The sequence below is a fragment of the Haliotis rufescens genome, unplaced genomic scaffold, assembly GCF_023055435.1.
Source record: "Haliotis rufescens isolate VD_foot unplaced genomic scaffold, xgHalRufe1.0.p SCAF_12, whole genome shotgun sequence".
Classification (NCBI taxonomy): Eukaryota; Metazoa; Mollusca; class Gastropoda; order Lepetellida; family Haliotidae; genus Haliotis; species Haliotis rufescens.
This window is the reverse complement of record NW_025963802.1, coordinates 6,292,184-6,312,416: the sequence shown is the minus strand read 5'-3', so window position 1 is coordinate 6,312,416 and position 20,233 is coordinate 6,292,184. Positions and strand designations below refer to the sequence as shown.

The following is a 20,233-nucleotide window of genomic DNA, read 5'->3' as shown; positions in this document are numbered from 1 at the left end:
CAAGTCAACCAGAAACTCGAATTTCCCGCCATGAAAGGGAGATAACTGTTGAGATAACTCCACGCCCCAGCTGAGCGCCTGTCTCCATCACCCCACGCACCAGCCCACAGCCAGTGTCCCCTGCTCCAGGCCCCAGCTCAAGCCAAGCTTGCTACTCAACCCCCACAGACCAGGCACCCCGATACCCTGCAGATACCAATGGACAACCAGCTGTCCATTGAGGAACACATCGACACCAATGGACAGCGCACAGTTAACTTCTCTCAAGAATGGAAACGTGCATTCTCGGGGGCATCACGTACCAGAACTAAACGATTGTATTGTCATATGTTTGTGCGAAACAGTCGTTTGATATTGTCCAAGATGCCGTTACTAACTATGCCAAGGAGAGGGATGTAATAATCGGCAAGATCTCCCTACTGAAACATTGGCAGGGATATAATCCGACTTACACAATATCAATCAGTGTGTCTCCTCAGTGTGGAAAAATCATTCTTGATGATGATACGTTTTGGCCAGCAAATGTAAACTGCCGCGAGTGGGTGCCAAGGAAATACTGGTATGGTCAGGACGAGGATAGTTCATGCACATTCAATAGCAATACATAATTATGGTGAAATGTATTAAACTTCATGTGATGCTACCATTACTTCTAATAATGCTCATAAGCAGACTTGCAACATGGAATGTGCGAGGCATTGTTAAAAGCAAGCATGAACTATCCTCCAGATTAGACCACTGTTATCTAATGTTTGGGTGTGAAACATGGCTTGATAGACAGAATGAAGACACCCTGTATCATATTAATGACCAATTTGCAGTGTTTACTAAATGTTCTGTGGGTTATCACCCAGGTCACAGAGGCTTTGGGGGAGTGGCGATATTCGTCAGAAAATCCAAACAGTGCAAGGTCATTCTGGATACCAATGGCATACCATACCGTACAATAGGTCTAAAACCTTAAACGAATGAAGAACTGATCTATGTCATTGGAACACATCTGCCATCTTCCAGTGTTTTGGGTAGTGTATATCCTGACGCTCTTGACTTTACCATGGCGTTGTAAGATCAATATTCACACGAAGGTGACACTATTCTCCTGGAGGATTTTAACGTAGATCTGCGCAAACATTTTCAACCTACAAGAAAACTTGCGTCATATTTACAGAGAGCACTCACTGAAATAAATCTCATTTCTATTGTTCCTCTGGACAATCAGTCTCAATATACATTTTCAACAAAGAATAATTCTCACTCTCATTGACTATGTGTTTGTACATAAAGAATACCTCCCTTGTGCAACTGGCCATATGCTTGACACTAGTGTGCCCTACAGTGTGTCTGATCACTTGCCTATTAAAGTGTATCTGAATGTCGCTTGTTCAAGTAAACACTATGGTGGTGACAAGATTGACTGAAAAAGAGCAAGCGAAGTTGACTTGATGTTCTACCGGTATGAGACTGAGAACCATCTCCAAAAGACGTGCGTTGATATGTCATGCTACTCAACTCCTGCAGAATATATCAACTCCTACAAAGGCTTTATCGTACAGGCACTCAAAGATTCATCAAACAACAGTATACCATGCTCCAGATATCGCTCGTACCTGAAACCATATTGGAAAAGAGATTGCTTGAAATCTCTCACATATGGAATGAGACGATGTCGCGGACTCTGGCTTGACTCGGGAAAGTCTCACAATGCAGACGATGAACACAATAGAAAGTACAAAGACGCTAAACGGGAATTTCGAAAACGCCATCGCAGATCAAAACAATGCAGTCTTGACGATAAACTCTGTGAAATATCGAAAGCTGCTGAAGAGGACATTAACAAATATGTGAAAGTGACTAAACGCTTATCGAGACAGAATGGACAAATGTCAAGATTAACTTTAATGAACCGCAAACGAAACGTCACCATGGTTAGATATATGAGACACCTTATTTGTCCAAACACTGTAAACATACTTTGAGACATATTAAAATGATGAAACTTGGCAAATCAATCAAGGGTGAAATTAAAGTGTCAAATGTTCTTAAAGTGAAACACAACACTAGTCTCTGAGAAAATGGCATCGCAAGTCAGTATCTCGTGTGTCCGACATGTGCATTGATGACTGCCGTGTAACGTCGATACATGGAATGGATGAGGCGGTTGATGAAGGCCATAGGCACTTGAGCCCACACTCTAAGGAATACCTTGAGCAGTTCAGATGCAGTTGTCGGCCTCGGTTGACGTCATTCAGCCGTCTTTGAATCTCGTCCCACAGGCGCTCAATGGGATTTAAATCGGGACTGAGGGCAGGCCCCTGCATGGTTCTGATGCCATTCTGTTGGAGGAAGTCTCTTGTTGCTCTTGCAGTGTGGGCACGGGCGTTATCGTGCCGAAACGCGTGGTTGCGGCGACGTGCCAACTGAAGTATGGCATGTGGTCTCAAGACTTGATCAATGTACCGAGCTGCTGTGACACCATTGCCTCTCCCTGGACCGATGTTCTGGAAGACCACAGGGCCGACCCTCTGTGCAGGACCAATTCCACCCCACACCATGATGCTCGGACCACCCCACGAGTCTCTCTCAACAACACAAGCATCCGAATAACGTTCCCCACGGCGTCGCCAGACTCTCTCTCTCTGCCATCTGCTGTTGAGATACAGTAACGGTTCTCGTCTGAGAAGAGGACTCTTCTCCACTGCTGGTGGCGCCAATGCTCGTGCTGTGTTGCCCACTGAAGACCCGGCGATGACGCAGTGTCAGAATGGGTCCTCGGTGTGGCCTGTGACAGTGGAGGTGTCTGCTCGTCAATCATCAACGCACGGTGTCCGCTCTAATGTGTCGCTGGTGTGTCCCCATGGTCTGTCGAGCAGTAACAAAGCGATCTTGAAGATGCTGTCGCACAATCTGACGATCCTGACTTCAGGTGGTGACCCTTGGTCTTCCAAGTCTTGGTGGTCTGGTACCGTGGCTGGAGCCTGTATATGGTCGTTACGTGGACTTGAAATGGGGGCACGCATGTGCATTTCAATTTACACGAAACTCACGTGCATCTGGTTACCATGGCCGTTGCCGTGATGCGTTTGGGCGATGGGTTTTATTGTCATTTGCTTTGGGTTTTTTCATCATATTTCATTTTTCCGGACAAGGTAATGTTAAATTTTAGAAACTTTGAAAACAATTATCCAAATATTAAATGAAAACTTTTCATGCAATGTTACTTGGGATGCCGTTTATTTTGCGGTTCAGTATATTAATGGGAGGACATATGCTCAGCGTTTGGCATGTATTTTGCTGATTTGGCTACACTTATAATGTCTGATTGTTTTGATAACTCTTTTGCTTTTGATGTAACGGAAAGAGTAGAATTAATCGAAAAGATCTATAAAAATCCTGATTCGGATTCGTAACAAGTGGCAGCATTTGTTCATACCCCCTTCCGTATGACATGTAACTACTTTGATAAGTTTTAATCTATATTCATGTATCAATCTTATATAATGTATCTTCAATACTGGAGGAAATACAGACTATCTATCTATTAATGTTTTCCAAGAGCTCTTATTGATTACTGTGTATTGTAACTTATCTCTAGATATAACCTCAAAGCCGATATTCATATCAAATAAACTGATTCAGATAAACTGCGATGGAACATCGGATTAATCAGACCTTTATATCAGATAATGACTACCGATGTACAGTTAGAATGTATTGACATTATAATATTCAGATGCCATAAATGTTGGCGTGTATGGCATACAAACAGATCTGGGATTTTACTATGTTCTTATTATCAATAATCATGAGTACGAAAGACGTGATCAGACCTTTTTCAAGATTTCTTTAAAAATATGTACAGGAAGAACGACATATGGATTGGCCTCTATGACAGAGCACAAGACACCAGCACCGTCACAGAGTACCAGTGGCAAGGAGATTGTAGCCTTCTCGGTAGCTACACTGCTTGGGATGTTTCAATATCTGAACCGAACAACCAGAGAACTGACCACTGTGTTCGGATGACAAGACATCAGAATTTGTTCCGAACACATGAGTGTGGCGAAGAGTATTTAACTGTTTGCGAAGCCGTCTTTGGTATGTATTCACGGATTTTGGAGACTTGTCCATCAAAAACAATTTAGCATTAAAAATATATCCCATATGTACTTATTATGAGGTCATAATGGAGATCAAATGGTAACACCAATTTACGTTTTACTTTTTAGTTAGCCAATGTAGCCGTCGTATACATGTGGAGTAGATACATGTTATTACAGTAGTGTGTGAAAATGAATACGATATTGAAATAGCGAACGTGTTAATTGGGCGAGATATTTCAAAACTGTATGCACTATAAGGTGTTGAATAACTTTAGTTGACCACAAAATATAGTTTTACAAGTGCATATATCTTTCATATTATTTTATCTTTAAATATCCACATCGAAAATCAATCAACTGACACTTCAAGACATACTAATCACTTCATGAGAATAAAATGTATTTGGATTATTTTCTTTGAAACATGAATGCTTTTGAGAGGCGATATAAGTAACTATACGCCTGTGTTGACAATAAGTGAAACGGGGATCAGTAGAAGAACGAGACTACAGATGGTGCCAAGGAATGGTTAAACACGACAGAAGTATACATGTCTATATTATTAAATAGTGCGTGTACACATCGATATGATACCCTCTGATTTCTTGTCACAGAGAGTCACAGCAGCAACTCACCCTCAACAATGCTAACAATAATACAATGTCTTAGATATCCAGGATCACAGTCCAAAAGACACATATGCCTTGTTTGTACTGCCGTAAGCAATATAAAATAGTGTACCATTCGATCGTATATTATTACGGTATTGTATATATATATGTCTTTCAAATTCCACATGACATCTCGATATGTGAATTTACGTGCATTGTAATGAGTTACTGGGGATTTCAATCTCCAGATGAGTGCCCGTTCGAGAAGCTGGAGGGTCGACAGATCACGGCGACGCACGTCAACGTGTCGAGCCAGGACGTGGCCTCCTGTCAACAACTGTGTCGGACTACAGACGCAGGAGACACGGAGTGTGCCGCGTGTGACTACACGCCCAGTCTCAGTCTCTGCAGGATGGCCATGAGGAGCACCCTGTATATAGGAGAAGAACAACCGGCGACATCAGCGTCAGCATCTTCCACTGTCCACATCAAGAGATGCTTCATGGGTAACGTACAGCATACATAATGTCTGGGTGAATATCTAATACCAGGGCCCACAAAGCGATGTTAGTGCTCCGATTGTCGTAAGTGTCTGTATGTAGGGATTTAGCATGGAGACTAGATATGTTTTTCAGCTGCAGACACAAAGAAGATATTTCTTACTTTAAGCTATGAGCCTAAAATTTTCTTAAAACAAAAACACCTTGTGTAATTTTTGTGACAGAGAATTTGTTTTTGTTTCCAACAGTCTAAGGAATAATTATTGTTTTCGAGCATTTTCTGGGACAATATATTTTTTTGAAAAAATCCCAGACAACAAAGATAATTTTGTCCAAAAGGGCCAGGAAACTTACATCACTGAGAAGGATATAAGACTTGAGTTACGCGTAAATATAAAATTCTTTATGAAAATCGAAGGCTCCAATCGTTCTTTTAGTTGTGTCACTCTATACATGCAGACAGTATGGGGCGTACATCTGTGGGATCATGATCAATACGTCTTCAATTAGTATCAACTTACCACTCACTGTTGATTAGGTATTTTTTTCCCTCTTATGTTTTGCATTGTCATCAAAAGATGTTATCATTGTATGGCAAGACACTAAGTGCTCTGGATGCAAGGAGCTGATATGTAGAGCATAATTATAGCCAATCAGTACAATATTGACTACAGCAGGTTTTGGTTTTTAGATACTTACTTACGACACAAGCACACTATTCGTTTTATCTTTCATAATGCCTAAGCAAGTTAGACTTAATTTCGTCTGTTTGAGCCTAAGATGAAAGAAAACTACCCCTCCTACTACTGCTGCATCAAAAGCTGTAAATGTGGGATAACTCTTCTTCAGTGATATCGACCGGTGTACATGCGATAGATTACATGTGTTGTGATTTCTTGGTGTTGTACAATTTTGCATTGCACTGACGCGCAAGCCCCAGTCTAGAGAAACATGAAAATACTCACCACCTCCAAGAGCAATGTATTCACAAAATGTGTACATACAATATAGTGCTATTTACATTTAAGATCCGTGTCTTCAGCAACCCATGATTACAATAAAAGACGAGTATGGTTGTGAGAGGCGACTAACGGCTCTCGCTGACTTGGTTGATGCGCGTCATGCATCGTATCCCAATTGCGTTGATCGATACTCATGATGTCAATCACTGGATTTTCTGGTCCAGACTCGAATATTTACAGACCGCCGTTATACAGCTGGAATATTGCTGGGTGCGGCGTTAAACAACAAAGCAACAACAACATTTAAGATCATCAAAACAAATCTCCACATTTGAACTGTGGTGTACACGTACAATAGCTGTTAAAACTGTCCATGTTCGTGTGCGATGACACTGATAATGACATTGTGCATGTGAGATAACGTTAGTAATGTCATTTGACATGCAAGATGACGTCAATAATGCCATTGTACATGCGAGGTGACGTAAATACTTTTTTGGTACATGTAAGATGACGTTGATCATGTCATTGTACATTTACATGTCCTCTTCATCCCAAAATGTTTCGAACATGTACAGTGAATTAGCTTCAATATAATCTTACTTGAAAAGCGTATACCAATACGAATGACGACACTGAATCACCTCAATGAAACGTGTTGGCGGGCTTGTGGTTTGATGACACAATATTAGATGACGTCGGCCTGCAAATAATAGTCGAGACAATACAATCCTGTGAGTGGCTTTATGAGCAACAATCCACGACATCGGGGTACGTTGACAAGCTATCAACCAATCTACCGAGTCTGACCATCCGATTCATGAAGTCGGCTCTTACGACCATTATTCTGGAAAGTTCTGGGACCAGAAGCATGACCATTTTGATATTACCCAATCAGATGACAGTTGACCTCAAACATTACCAATGCAGTACAACTGTGAAACAGAAATACCTATGCCTATATGTACTTCAATAGGAAAGTTATAAATGCTTGCGGTTTAATTACCGCGATCGTTTCGGGGTGTCTTATTCAACCGTGTGAACATGCGAGAACACTGCTTGTTGGTAAGGTTGTATTACACATATTTAGTCTCTTAACCACACTACCAATACCTACTTTGCGAAACTATTTTCAAGGCATTTCATGAGTGAATGATCTTCAAAATGACATTGACATTCGGCACAATCATGATATATGATTGATGTTGATTTAGGAACTTAAAGTTCATCTTGCCTAATTGAATAAATGTATCCCAAATTGTCTCAAAGTTGAACTATATTCCATTATTTAACCTCTAGTGAACTTTACCTTGTATTGAGCGATCGAAACCCCGCATTAAGATCATGGACACAGCTTTTTTATGCCCATCTCGCGCCGATTAACCTTGATCTTTAATGTCACCCTATCATATACGAGAACGTTACAAATACGAATTCTCCATATCACAATGCCAAATACTTTCTGAATGAAACTTTTTACAAGTCATTTCATAAGTGGATGCCCTTCAAAGTTGAGTTAATTATTGACAGTATCATAAATGAATGGGGAATAGTTCGTATTTGCATGAATTAATCTGAAATATCCGAAACTGTGAACCAGGAAGCCTAGTTTATAATAAGTGACCTTAACGTCAATGTCATCCGATAATATTTCAACAAAATCCCCAAGTTGATGGGAGGTATGCCAGTAAGACGCGCGATGGAGAAAACCAATTGCGCCGATGGCGGAGCTGAAATTGGAGCATACACATATTAGGAAGGATGGGTAGACTTGCTTTCAACGACTGTGCCGTGAGTCACAATCGAAACATATTTTGTGGCAGTTTTAGAAAGTGTTTGTTTATGAATGAACATGTTTGCACGATCAGACCAATGGATCTAAACACTTCCGATACAATTCATACGAAGACCATGTGTCTGACTTCTGATACTTTGTGCAACAAAAATTTTCTCCGGTTGATCCCAAGTGTAAAACGCAGCGTGTACATCACAGGTATCTGTTCTTATTCTAGGTCTTCAGCAACCCATGCTTGCCGTAAAAGGCGACTATGCTTGTCGTAAAAGGCGACTAACGGGATCGGGTGGTCAGGCTCGCTGACTTGGTAGATGCATGTCATCGATCCCAATTGCGTGGATCGATGCTCATGATATTAATCACTGGATTGTCTGGTCCGCAGTCATATAGCTGGAATATTGCTGAGTGCGCCGTTAAACAACAAACCAAACCAAACCAAATCTTATTCTAAGGGTGACCTTTTCGATTTGTTTGAAGCCGTCAATTGACACAATATTCGGGCAGATTCAAGTTCGTTGATTTTCACTTTCCAGATAAGTGCGATGCAGGTAATGTGAATTTCTGTAGCGATCACACTGATTATCCTTTTCCAAAAAAGTAAGAACAGGATGTCCACTCCACATATACTTCCAACAAATCGATGCGGGCGATGTGTATAGGCCCGAAATTCAGAGAGCAGCGCTGTTTGTCTGAATTGCAGCTGTTCCGCCAACTAATTACTATGCGCTTGATTTACCATTAATTGGAAAAAATCATAAATATAGGGGTTGATCGTTGCTAATGTCATTTATGCACACATAATAACAGGAACACTATATTTTTGTGTATACATAAAAACGTTAACAATACCCGTATTTGAGTTTATGTCAATATTCGATTAGCAATTGCCCTCGGTTAGGTCTGTTAAATTATTATTTATTTGTATTTAAATTCATTTTTAGCATTGGTAATACATAAAACGATACACTCGTCGTCGAAAGAAACCACTTTTTACGTAACATCTGAACTTTCTATGGTACCATAGAAAGTCAACTTGTTTTATGAAAATAACATCTAACGAGAACGAGTATAGTAGTCTCTGTGTATGTTAGGTAACTCGAATACAACAATGGGTAATGTCATTTATTGGAAAGAACTGGAACAGAAGATTTCATTGTTTTTCAGCCCACAAAAACTCGACTCGGATTAGTGTCACAGCTAACCGCAACTCAAAAGCTAATGACAGGTGTAAGTTCACGACTACAGCTTCATCGTCCACTCCTGGAATAACAACTGTTACTACTGCAACCACTATTACTACTACGCCATCCACTTCAGTAACCAATATCACTACTTCAACAACGGCAACACCTACATCATCAGCAGCTGCGACATTGACCAGCGGCACAACTACAACCATAGGTACAATTACGCCATCCACTGCATTAACCAATTCCACTACTTCAAGAACAGCCACAGCTACTTCATCCGCTGCTGAGACATTGACCATTGGCACAACTACAACCATAGGTACAACTACGCCATCCACTGCATTAACCAATTCCACTACTTCAAGAACAGCCACAGCTACTTCATCCGCTGCTGAGACATTGACCATTGGCACAACTACAACCATAGGTACAACTACGCCATCCACTGCATTAACCAATTCCACTACTTCAAGAACAGCCACAGCTACTTCATCCGCTGCTGAGACATTGACCATTGGCACAACTACAACCATAGGTACAATTACGCCATCCACTGCATTAACCAATTCCACTACTTCAAGAACAGCCACAGCTACTTCATCCGCTGCTGAGACATTGACCATTGGCACAACTACAACCATAGGTACAACTACGCCATCCACTGCATTAACCAATTCCACTACTTCAAGAACAGCCACAGCTACTTCATCCGCTGCTGAGACATTGACCATTGGCACAACTACAACCATAGGTACAACTACGCCATCCACTGCATTAACCAATTCCACTACTTCAAGAACAGCCACAGCTACTTCATCCGCTGCTGAGACATTGACCATTGGCACAACTACAACCATAGGTACAACTACGCCATCCACTGCATTAACCAATTCCACTACTTCAAGAACAGTCACAGCTACTTCATCCGCTGCTGCGACCGTGACGATCGACAATACAACCTCAACGACTGATTCCATCCTTACGACTACAATTCCACAACAAAAAGATGACGTAACCACTGCTGTTTTACCTACAACAACCGTGACTCATTCGTTCACTTCAACCACAACAACTACGACCACAACAACGCATGGGAAATCGTCGACACTACCCACGTCTGTTACTGCAACGTTGACAAGGAGATTTACAGGAACCGTCAAGTCAGGAACCACACGAAGCGCACCAACTGCCGCTACAGACCATAACAAGCCACTCCTTCAAGGACAAAAGCCATGCAACACCACTAGAAGTAAGGTTTGGTATTCTGGGGAGTTCCTAGAATATAATAATGGTTTTACAACATAAAAAAATGTCCTCTGGAAACATTGAATGTACAGAATTGTATTGTGTAGGGCTTAATTTATTGTGCCATCAATGATGATTTGTGTAGGCTTTGCGTCATTTGGTCTGTTCTGCCATCTTGCGATGGTCCTTTAACAACTGTCATAACTGAGTTCTTGTAATCGCAAGATTATATCGCACTAATTTATTTGTAATTGTGTTCATTCAATAACATCAAAATATATGTGTCACTGAATGAGCTTTTCATTTCTTCTCCTTACATCCAGGAATTTGCGTTTGTGGAGCAAAGAAGATAGATGGGGAAAAACGATCATCTGGTCTTCTCCTTGAGAAAAAGATACTATCTTCCTATCGCAGATCCAAGACATCCGCCATAGATGAACGACCTTCTGCTGTCAGTATCGGGGCGTCGGGTGTGGGTGTCCTGATTATTGTGGCTGTTCTAATTATTCTAATTGATGTAGATAAATATAGTGGATCGCTGCTAAATATATGCAGGAGGAAAGGATCAACGAGTGTAATCCATAACAAATGACATAAGGTCAACGGTAATATTTCTGATTAATTAGCTACAAGATTAATAGGATGCGCCAACATGACACATTTATATTAGATGTTTATTCTAAATGACATTAAAGTTTATTAAATCAATAATGCCAGTTGTATTTCACACATGTTACCCACATGCATGATCACTATCTTCGATAAATGTGTGTTGTTACATATTCTAACCTGAGGTGCAATATTACGATTCAAAAAATGCAAATTTGTTTTTGTTCGTTGAGCTATTACAGTGCATGTATGTACCACAGAATGTATACTCACATAGCGTTGCTAGTACCATCATGTTAAATTATTTATTTTTGGCAAATGATCTTCTATTCTAGAGAGTTGCAATCAACATGCATATGATTTTGTACTATAAAAGTTCGTGACAAAAACGCACTTAGTCTAACATATTTAGGCATATCAGTTCGTCTAAACAATTCCCGTTACTCGTTTATAGAGAAAAGTACACACTGCATACAGCAATGTGAACTTTTAAAAACCACAGTTATCTGCAAACCTTCTATCTACTTTGAGAGGTATATGTATATCGGCATACTAAATTGTTTATCAAAATGTCCCACAAACATGATGGTGTTTCATAAGGAAAGGTGGCAGGTGAACTGATCTCACTTAGACAATCAACAGCTATAGGTCTCTAACAGTGAACACGGTTAACCTCATGAGCCACCAGGTTGATGGTAGATAAGTAGTTTTCACTATATGAAAGTATTAAATTATTTAGAAAATATTTTTAATTTGGAGTGATTAACAATAATTGGCATTGTGGTCAGTAAAGTGAGTGATCAGAAATCCCTGACATGATCGGAACATATAAATATGGTCCTAACGTCTCTCCCTCATTGCAAAATGGAAAACGTGCAGGTAAACGTCGAAATGCACCCCTTTACAAACTTATGCGACGTTATATATAAATGTACACTTGATGGTTGACCTCGAGTCATGTTTATATTTTTGTTCACTTTCCTGTTAGTAATTTTTAAGATTTTATTAATCCCAATTATCGTTTGTCAGTTTGTTCAGAGAATAAAATAATGTTAGTGTTGACATATTTTCAGATTATGTTGTATATATTCATAGAACTATTTTTCGTTGCGTAACTGAGCATGAGTGGGGAAACGTATGTGACCGAGAGCCGGCAAATACCGACAAAATAACAGTGTTGCAATGTTCTTCTGCGAAACCAGAGAACTTAAGCAAACAATGTTACGCCATAATTCGGCGAGACCATAAACTACAAAATCGCCAGTTTGGTTTTAGAGGTGGTAGTGCTGAACTCACTCACTCACTGTCATTTCGTAAAATAAGGTGCAACCATCCCGCTTGAATGAAAGCTAGGAGGTTCACACAGTTTAAGCAGCACTTTCAAATCGTTCACACTTCATTGAACCCATCCAAACTGACGTTCAATTGTGACGACCGTATATTAACATTAAACAGACAAATCCAAGTCACTTTAATTGGATCTGCATGTGTATACTGTGGCCAAAGCCAATAACACATTAGTCAGAGTCAAATACATAAATACAATTATGAATGTGTCTTATGACGTATTCAATTCGTGGGCGACCTCCGAAGGAACTATTTTTTTAAAATAGAAGATGATGAATAGTAGTTTACAAACTCAGAAACATGTTTGAAGGAGAAAGCATAATAAAGGAAAATAATGAGGGGGAAGGACATTGAGTGCACCTTACTTTAATATTGCCCTAACTATGTGCTCCTACGTTGTTATTGGTATCTACATCAACAGACCATTTTCATGATACTATGTACGGATCCTAGCAATCGATCCGGTCGGTGCTGACATTTACCTGTGTGGCATGTTTGTGAAAGAAGTAGCCGATGCTTACGGTCAATATTCTGCAACTTTTGCTTTTGTTTAAAAGGGATGGACATTCAAAGGAAGAGAAGTGCAGCTGCAGAGACTAGATGTAATTAATGTCCTATAACTACACAATAAAACCAAAGTAAGAAAATGCGTGCGAAGATTTCCATGGCGTCAACTCATTGTGTATTGACATAAAACGGTGTACATCTATTTCAATCACATAAAGAAAACACTGACAAACATATTACAGATAACATGTACGTAAGCAACCGTCGACAGACCTGCAGGAATTTCTTAGTCACTACATTACTGTCCTGTGCAATATATTTATGAAACAATGGCAATTCATAAAAAATAATTAAATGTTCTAACATAAAAGTATTCAAATGTTGTTATTCGTTGATTTTCTACAGTAAAAAGGAATGAAAACAACGGGGTGTGAGAAAGAATCTTTAAAATGTATTTCAGTATGCGAATTGAAACTGTTTGTAGAGGTGTTACCACTTCGATGGTTTAGTGGCATGGTTAAGGGATGAAATCGATTCTGAGATGTGAGTGAGTGAGTGACGCCACATCGGCAATACTTCAGCCATATCGTGACGAGATAAATATTGACAACAAATAAATTTCGACAAATAAAGAATTGAATTGACTAAATAAATACCTGTCCCCGAAGGACAGTACAATAATTAGACTAATAATCACAAATTTTAGTTAAAATTAGATTGGGAGTATGTAAAAGAATAAACTATCATTCAACTACACAATATAAAAAACGGGCTAAAACAATCGCCAGCAACTAAAGTTAGGCCACCATACTAGGGACCGTGGGGACTTAGTATACCTCTGCTACCTGCACGGTTCCCTGGCAGAATTTACATAAAAGCGACAAAACCCTTTCCATATTCAATAGAAATCTCACCCGTGAAGATCCGGGGGTAGAATAGGTCTTCAGCAACCCATGCTTGCCGTAAAAAGGCAACTTTGCTTGTCGTAATAGGCGACTAACAGGATCGGGTTGCCAGGCTCGCTGACTTGGTTGAACCATGTCATCGATCACAATTGCGTGGATCGATGTCCATGATATTAATCACTGGATTGTCTGGTCCAGATGCGATTATTTACAGGCCGCCGTCATATAGCTGGAATATTGCTGAGTGTGGCGTAAAACAACAAACCAACCAACCAACTTAAAGCTTAAGTTAAACTTCTCGGCCATATTACCATGTGTTGACTTTGCCAATCCAAGCAGAAATTCCGGTTCATCCACCGGTTAAAACAAGTTACGGGTGGATCACTTACCACAGAAATATTGTGAATACCCGAACAAGCAAAAAATTAAGATTAGTGTTAAGTATAACATGGGTGTGAATAACATCCTGACTCACAATGATTGAAGGTCCTCCAGGAGGAGAAAAATAAAGATATGCATTGAACTGACGTAAGTAAAAATTAGCTGTGTGCTTTTGATGGGTTTCTTAAAACTCCTTTAAGATGGTATGATGAACAAGGGATATAGTTCTATGGATATACCACTTCTTTATTACAATCACTCGGTGTTTCGGTGTTGATACTAACTGCGTTAACAAGCAAGTGATGAACAGAAATGTGAAGGATGGAGGTTATATAAACTATAAAGCTTGATTGATAGGATTAACAAGGCATGATGGGTAAAACAATACATTTGGTCATACTTGTCATTGGTCATTGAATTACTGTTAGTTGCTAAAGCTGTAGACGTCAGTATAATACAGTAATTGATATGGACAAGTTGATTGGACGCCAGTATCAGAATAGAGATTAAGATAGATAATATATTTTATATATACTAGTATGTATACTCTGGGGTGGTACAACCACTCTATATATACGATAATATACAATACTTCTTCTTACACTGGTTTCCAATCTTGTCCATATTTTTTGTAACCAACTGTAATTCAATGGCCAATTACAAGTATGATCTAACAAATAACATCTTCAATCTGTTTCACAGTCTGAGTGAGTGAGTGACCGCCCCTTCACAGTCTGAAACTGAACTACCGTGGCGGTAACCTTTTCCGATCCTATTACTACTATGGCGTCTTCTCCTTCACCACAAGATTCAAACATACGACCACACAAATGCAGTGGCAACGAGCATAAGAAAAGCTACACATTCTTCTGTCATCCTCCAGCCTCCGACCCCCATCACCCATCACTCTACCCTTATTATTACCAGTTCAAAGTGATGCATTCGTAAAACACACGTTACTTGACTGTGTGTTCATTATTAACGTGCAGGCCATACGTTTTTTTCATGGATCTCAATTGCCATTTTGGGACTTGTTCAATTTTTCTTGAAGCGAACGGCCACGCCTATAAAGGATGTGTATGGTGACTCGGGGAGCTTTACACGTGACTATTGTCTATTGTCAATCACTAGATTTTCTTGTCCAGACTCGATTATTTGTATGAAAACATTAATTCTATAGTGTAACTCCGCATAACATCAATGTTTCGATTTCCGAGGCCTTGTGGGACTCAATAATCTATCTTTCATATTCTTATAACACATGCGGGTCCAGGTCATTGTGCTCGACAACTTTCAGGCTCTTCTCTTCAACTGATTCAGAGCAGAAATCAAAAGAACAGACAGACGAGGGGCAACGTGTGTGTTATTGCTCACATGGACCTGCAGTCTAGGTGAGCGAAACTAATAAATTTTAACGTTGATTAACAATGATGTTAAAGTAAAGAAAAAAGTGAGTGAGTGAGTTGGCTTTAACGCCGCTTTGAACAGTATTCCAGTGCCAGTATTCACAACGTGTCAATGTGATATGGGAATATGAGTAAAAAACGTATGATGTGAGTAAAAGGAATAATATGTTAAATATTTGAAAGTCCCAGTTCACATAGACAAACAAGAGGCCATAGGGCCTGTATCGCTCACCTGGATATGTACGCAATCATGACAAAGTTTATATTTGCATTGTACATGTATATAATACTGCAAATATTTCGTAATTTTGACTCTGTTAGCATTTAAAATGGGTAGATGGCAGATCTGACAGCATGAACGTGTACTTCTCAAGATACAAATGTAACATTGAGAACTTAACCGCTTCCATGTTATGATCAAGAACATAAATTTCCAGAGGCAAGGCTTGACCCCAGGGCGAATCCTGTTGGTATGAATGTATTCTTCTCTTCATAACAAACAAATGTATACAATGTATCTGTTTATTATAGGGTGGGAATAATATCGGTTTGCATGTTATGGTCAAGGTTCTAACTCCTTTGGCAGTGCCGGGCAGATGAACAGAAGGGCCAGTCCTGGTAGCATATGTGTATTTGTCTTGTCACATAAGCAATTACATGGATACATGTATATGGTAATAGGGTGGGGATCTCAACTGCTTCCAAGTTTTCACCCAAGAACGTAATCCCTAGGGGTGTGGCAAGACCCCAGACTCAATTCTAATATCATGATTGTGTTTGTCTCTTTATGCCCAGCAATTATATGTATGGTTATATAGCCAAATTACCCCAATTTCGCCCCGTCCTTCAGCCCCTTGGGGGGTCAGCCCAACCATTTGTACAATTTTGAATCCCCACCACCTAGTGATGTTTCCAGTCAAATTTCGTTCATTTCCAATTAGTGGTTTAGAAGAAGTCGTTTGAAACATTGTTGACGTACGGACGACGGACGGACGCCACGGAATGCATAAGCTCACCTTGGTCCTTCGGACCGGGTGAGCTAATAACATTATATTTCTGAAAAAGTGATAAGAGGTATAGAACACTTGATGCATAATTAACCAGGTTGTAAGAAATTGAGGAGCGATTTATTAATATGCAAGTGCTCCGAAGAAAACCGTTATATGTTGAGTCAAGTACAAGTTGTATGTTCAAACTTCACGATACTGTTAAAGCAATTTTCTACACTGCAAAGTATGTTCACAAACTTATTTCATGACGTATTGAACACAATGATTTCGGTGCAACACATATACTAATCCAAGTACATATAAAAGTTATGTATACAACCACCGGAAGAAGAGAAAACGTCCAATGTAAATTAACTCCGTACAGCCCCAATTTGTTAACGTAATGAAAACACATATCCTTAAAAGCTACCTCATACAAGTAATAGCTGACGCGAGAACCAATGTAAAGTTTAACGTAATTTCACATTATTGTCATACAGTGTCATGGTTATGATCTGCCACATCAATCTGAGACTGATGGTCGTCACAAGCAGCGACCGCAGCTGATGCTGGCATAAAGGGTAGCTTTGAACACCCAGGTAGATATTGATACAGTCGTCCTAACCAAAACCATCCGTATATTGAGTTTGAAGGTAAACGTTTCTCGACGCTCCTGTTTGTACTGGCCAAAGAATCAGGTTCGTTAGATATCATATTCTGCCAAGCGTCAATGCCTCGGTCTTTCCGTGAACCTTCAAAACATAAAAAGAGGTTATGAAATGAATGCAATAATGACATACGTGTGTCAACATACATTTGTGGTATGTCTTACTTAAAATTGCTTACCTTTGGTTGTATTATCCAAAAACATAGCAATGCCGCCACCAAGAAGCATACTGTTTCCAAGTATGACTCGAAGAACACTATCTACTTCTCCGAGGCCTGGAAAAGAGCAAATAATGTAAACACAATTATAATTATCTGGTATTAAAAAGAATATAAGAAGTCATCATTTCCAATGAACATGGATTCGAACCCCATGAGGATTCTGGGTAGAACTGGTCCCAAGAAGTAGCCTATGCTTCTCTGAAGGGACTCCTTAATGGACTTGCTGGCCATGCTCGGAGTCTTGCTTGATTGCATGTCATCGTATCGATGCTCATGAAATCAATCACTGAATTCTCTGGCCCAAACAATTATGTACCGATCGCCGTCATGTAGCTGGGATATTGCTGAGTGCGGCGTGAAACAAGAAGCAAACATAGACAAAAGACAAGTTGAAACTTCAAGCTTCTTCATTCACAACATGTCCATTGTCTCGACTGTACAGAGGACTTCCAAAGGCCAGACTATAATGGCCTGACTGAGGTGTTTGACAAAGAACATGCAACCAAATCTGAGTCAACAAACCTGTTTTGAAGTCAGCAGGGTATCTTTCTAACCAGCGTGGTACAGCGATGCCAAAAGAGATGGCAAGACCAATAATCAAGAGGTTCCTGGAGGAGTTGAGATTGACGTATTGCAGTGTTGACAGACCAAGAGAAACCAACATGCCAAATGTAACTATCATAACCCCCGCTAGAGCCGGGTCCGGTATTGTGGCGATTGCTGCTCCAGCCTTCCCCACAACCGAGAGTAGAACCAACAGGACACCGGTAGCATACATTATGTACCTATGAGCTGTCTGTATAAACATATACGGGATATATTAACATTGGAATCTGTCGGAATCAAATTTCAATATCTCAATTTACTCTGAGAAAGAATACGACATACGAATTGAATGATCATTCTAGATGTTTTTCGATGTTTATATTATAGGCATGTCTATTTTATTATTTATTTGGACATTATTTCTAGAACGTTGATTGCTGTTCTCTCCAGAATGCATCAATTTATATACTGGTGCTTAATACCATGGACCTACTCTTGTCAGGGTTATGGTGGCAATGTTTTCACTGAATGACGTTGTGGCAAGACCCAAACCCATCGATCCAGAAAGTAGTCCCCCTATTCCTTCCACCATGATTCCTCTGTTGACTGCATGTGTTGGAGGAGAAGCCACTTCACAGGTTTTTGCAGCCGCAAAGTAGTCCCCTAGAGACTCCATCATTGAGGCATAAAATGATGCTATATATCCTACAAACAGTCCTAAGTTGAAGGATGGCATTCCAAACTGACCTAAAATGCAAAATAAGAAGTAATATATTTGACTGTTTGATAAATAAATACACAACAGATGTCAGTTCTAATGCAAGCGTGGAGAATATATTATATCCCAATGGACATAAGTGACCGGACATTTAACAATAACCGCGGAAATGCCACAAGGATTGTGTGAGCACTATGTATTTTAATAAGGTTGGCGGTAGTAGTAAGCAACATTTCACCAAACTGAAGGTAATGTTATGACACTGGAAATGCGTGACTTCCATACATGGCGGTGACGGCAATGTTCATTACCTGGATATGGCAGATAAACCCATGGTGTGACATGCACCAGTTTTACTTTGGCATCTGTCCGTGCACCGAACCTCAGCTTTGTTCGATCAGGCGGAAACACGTTGACGTGAGTTAAGATTGCAGATACAGCCCACACAACCAGGATACTCGGGATAACCTGAAATAAGTTATTTCTTCCTCTGTTGTTAAAAACGGAGTGAACTGAATCTGGCTGGCTAGTCAGTATGTGTACTAAGACCATGGCCCAGGCCCATGTTAATACTTGATGCCCATTCAAGCAGCCCAAGCTATTTCAGGCACATGGTTCCTTGATTTTGAAATTCAGAGACAGAAAATATGTACACATAATTGAAGAAAGTATAATATTTCCAAGACTGGATTCTTACTAAACTTGACTATCCAATTACTATGGTGGTTGTCCATACAATGATATTTTAGCTTACGTCAACTTTAGGTCAGAACACACAACAAATATAACTTTCAGCGAGGATTAATGTTTAGTTTCAATTTTACCAACATTATTATTATATAGAGATTAAAATAAATGAATGCAGCAAATAAGGTTTGTCTGGTTCTGGTACAGTCAGAGTGGTTAGGCTCATGATCGGCTCCTGCGCCCTCTACACGCAGCCCAGACAGCGAATGGAATTTCTCCCAGGAAGCGCTGCCTAGTCAAACCCACCCAGAACGTTTCCGAGAATGTGAAGACTCCCCAATACTGCAACCTTCTGCATTACCCAAATTGTCAGAAGGGCTGTATTCCTGGTAGCAAACCCGGGTACTTTCCGAATGTCAGTCAACAGATTGGGAGGTACCAAACCTAAGGCGCCGAGTACAATGGTCGGACAACTTGGTACTTGGGATGCAAGCGTGACATTTCGACAGCGAGGTCCGCATATCTGCCGTCTTGTCAATTACATTAGTGTCAAAAGGAAAGAAAATTCAATGATATAAATGATAAATGGTATTTCATTGGATTTATCAAAAAGGACAAGATCACGTTTGTCGGCCTGGATACGGGCCTATTCCAAAGAATTTTGTATTTATCATTTTCCATGACGCCCTCTACATATTCCGGGTCGTACGTACCATGGATGGACCTCTGTGTCAAAACCACATGCATTGCGTAGACGATAATAAAATGATCGAACCACTCCACAATGTCGTTTAAGAAACAGTGTTTGTGCCAAAGCTAGGCATCTGCTGACAATGGGTTGGACAGT

The 20,233-nt window shown here is 40.1% G+C and overlaps 2 protein-coding genes across 2 annotated transcripts; both read right to left on the bottom strand.

The window, feature by feature from the left end:
* Positions 1–9,118: 9,118 nt before the first annotated feature.
* Positions 9,119–10,135, bottom strand: LOC124141294. Its single transcript, XM_046509268.2, has one exon. The coding sequence runs from the start codon at positions 10,133–10,135 to the stop codon at positions 9,119–9,121; it is 1,017 nt and encodes a 338-aa protein (XP_046365224.2).
* A 6,464-nt stretch (positions 10,136–16,599) lies between these two features.
* LOC124141308 (solute carrier family 23 member 1-like) lies at positions 16,600–18,606 on the bottom strand. The gene is made up of 4 exons (XM_046509280.2): positions 18,475–18,606; positions 17,958–18,231; positions 17,394–17,489; positions 16,600–17,299 (listed from the first exon to the last, which is right to left on the bottom strand). Exons 1-4 carry the CDS (start codon positions 18,571–18,573, stop codon positions 17,040–17,042), a joined length of 729 nt encoding a protein of 242 aa, XP_046365236.2. The 5' UTR covers positions 18,574–18,606; the 3' UTR covers positions 16,600–17,039.
* Positions 18,607–20,233: the final 1,627 nt, after the last annotated feature.

Coding starts and splice junctions, on each gene's coding strand:
- LOC124141294 (XM_046509268.2), bottom strand. CDS start 10,135: ATGGAATCAGTCGTTGAGGTTGTATTGTCGATCGTCACGGTCGCAGCA.
- LOC124141308 (XM_046509280.2), bottom strand. CDS start 18,573: ATGGTGGAAGGAATAGGGGGACTACTTTCTGGATCGATGGGTTTGGGT. Junction 18,232..18,474: donor CCACCATAACCCTGACAAGA/GTAGGTCCATGG, acceptor ATGTTTATACAG/ACAGCTCATAGGTACATAAT. Junction 17,300..17,393: donor TTTGGATAATACAACCAAAG/GTAAGCAATTTT, acceptor TATGTTTTGAAG/GTTCACGGAAAGACCGAGGC.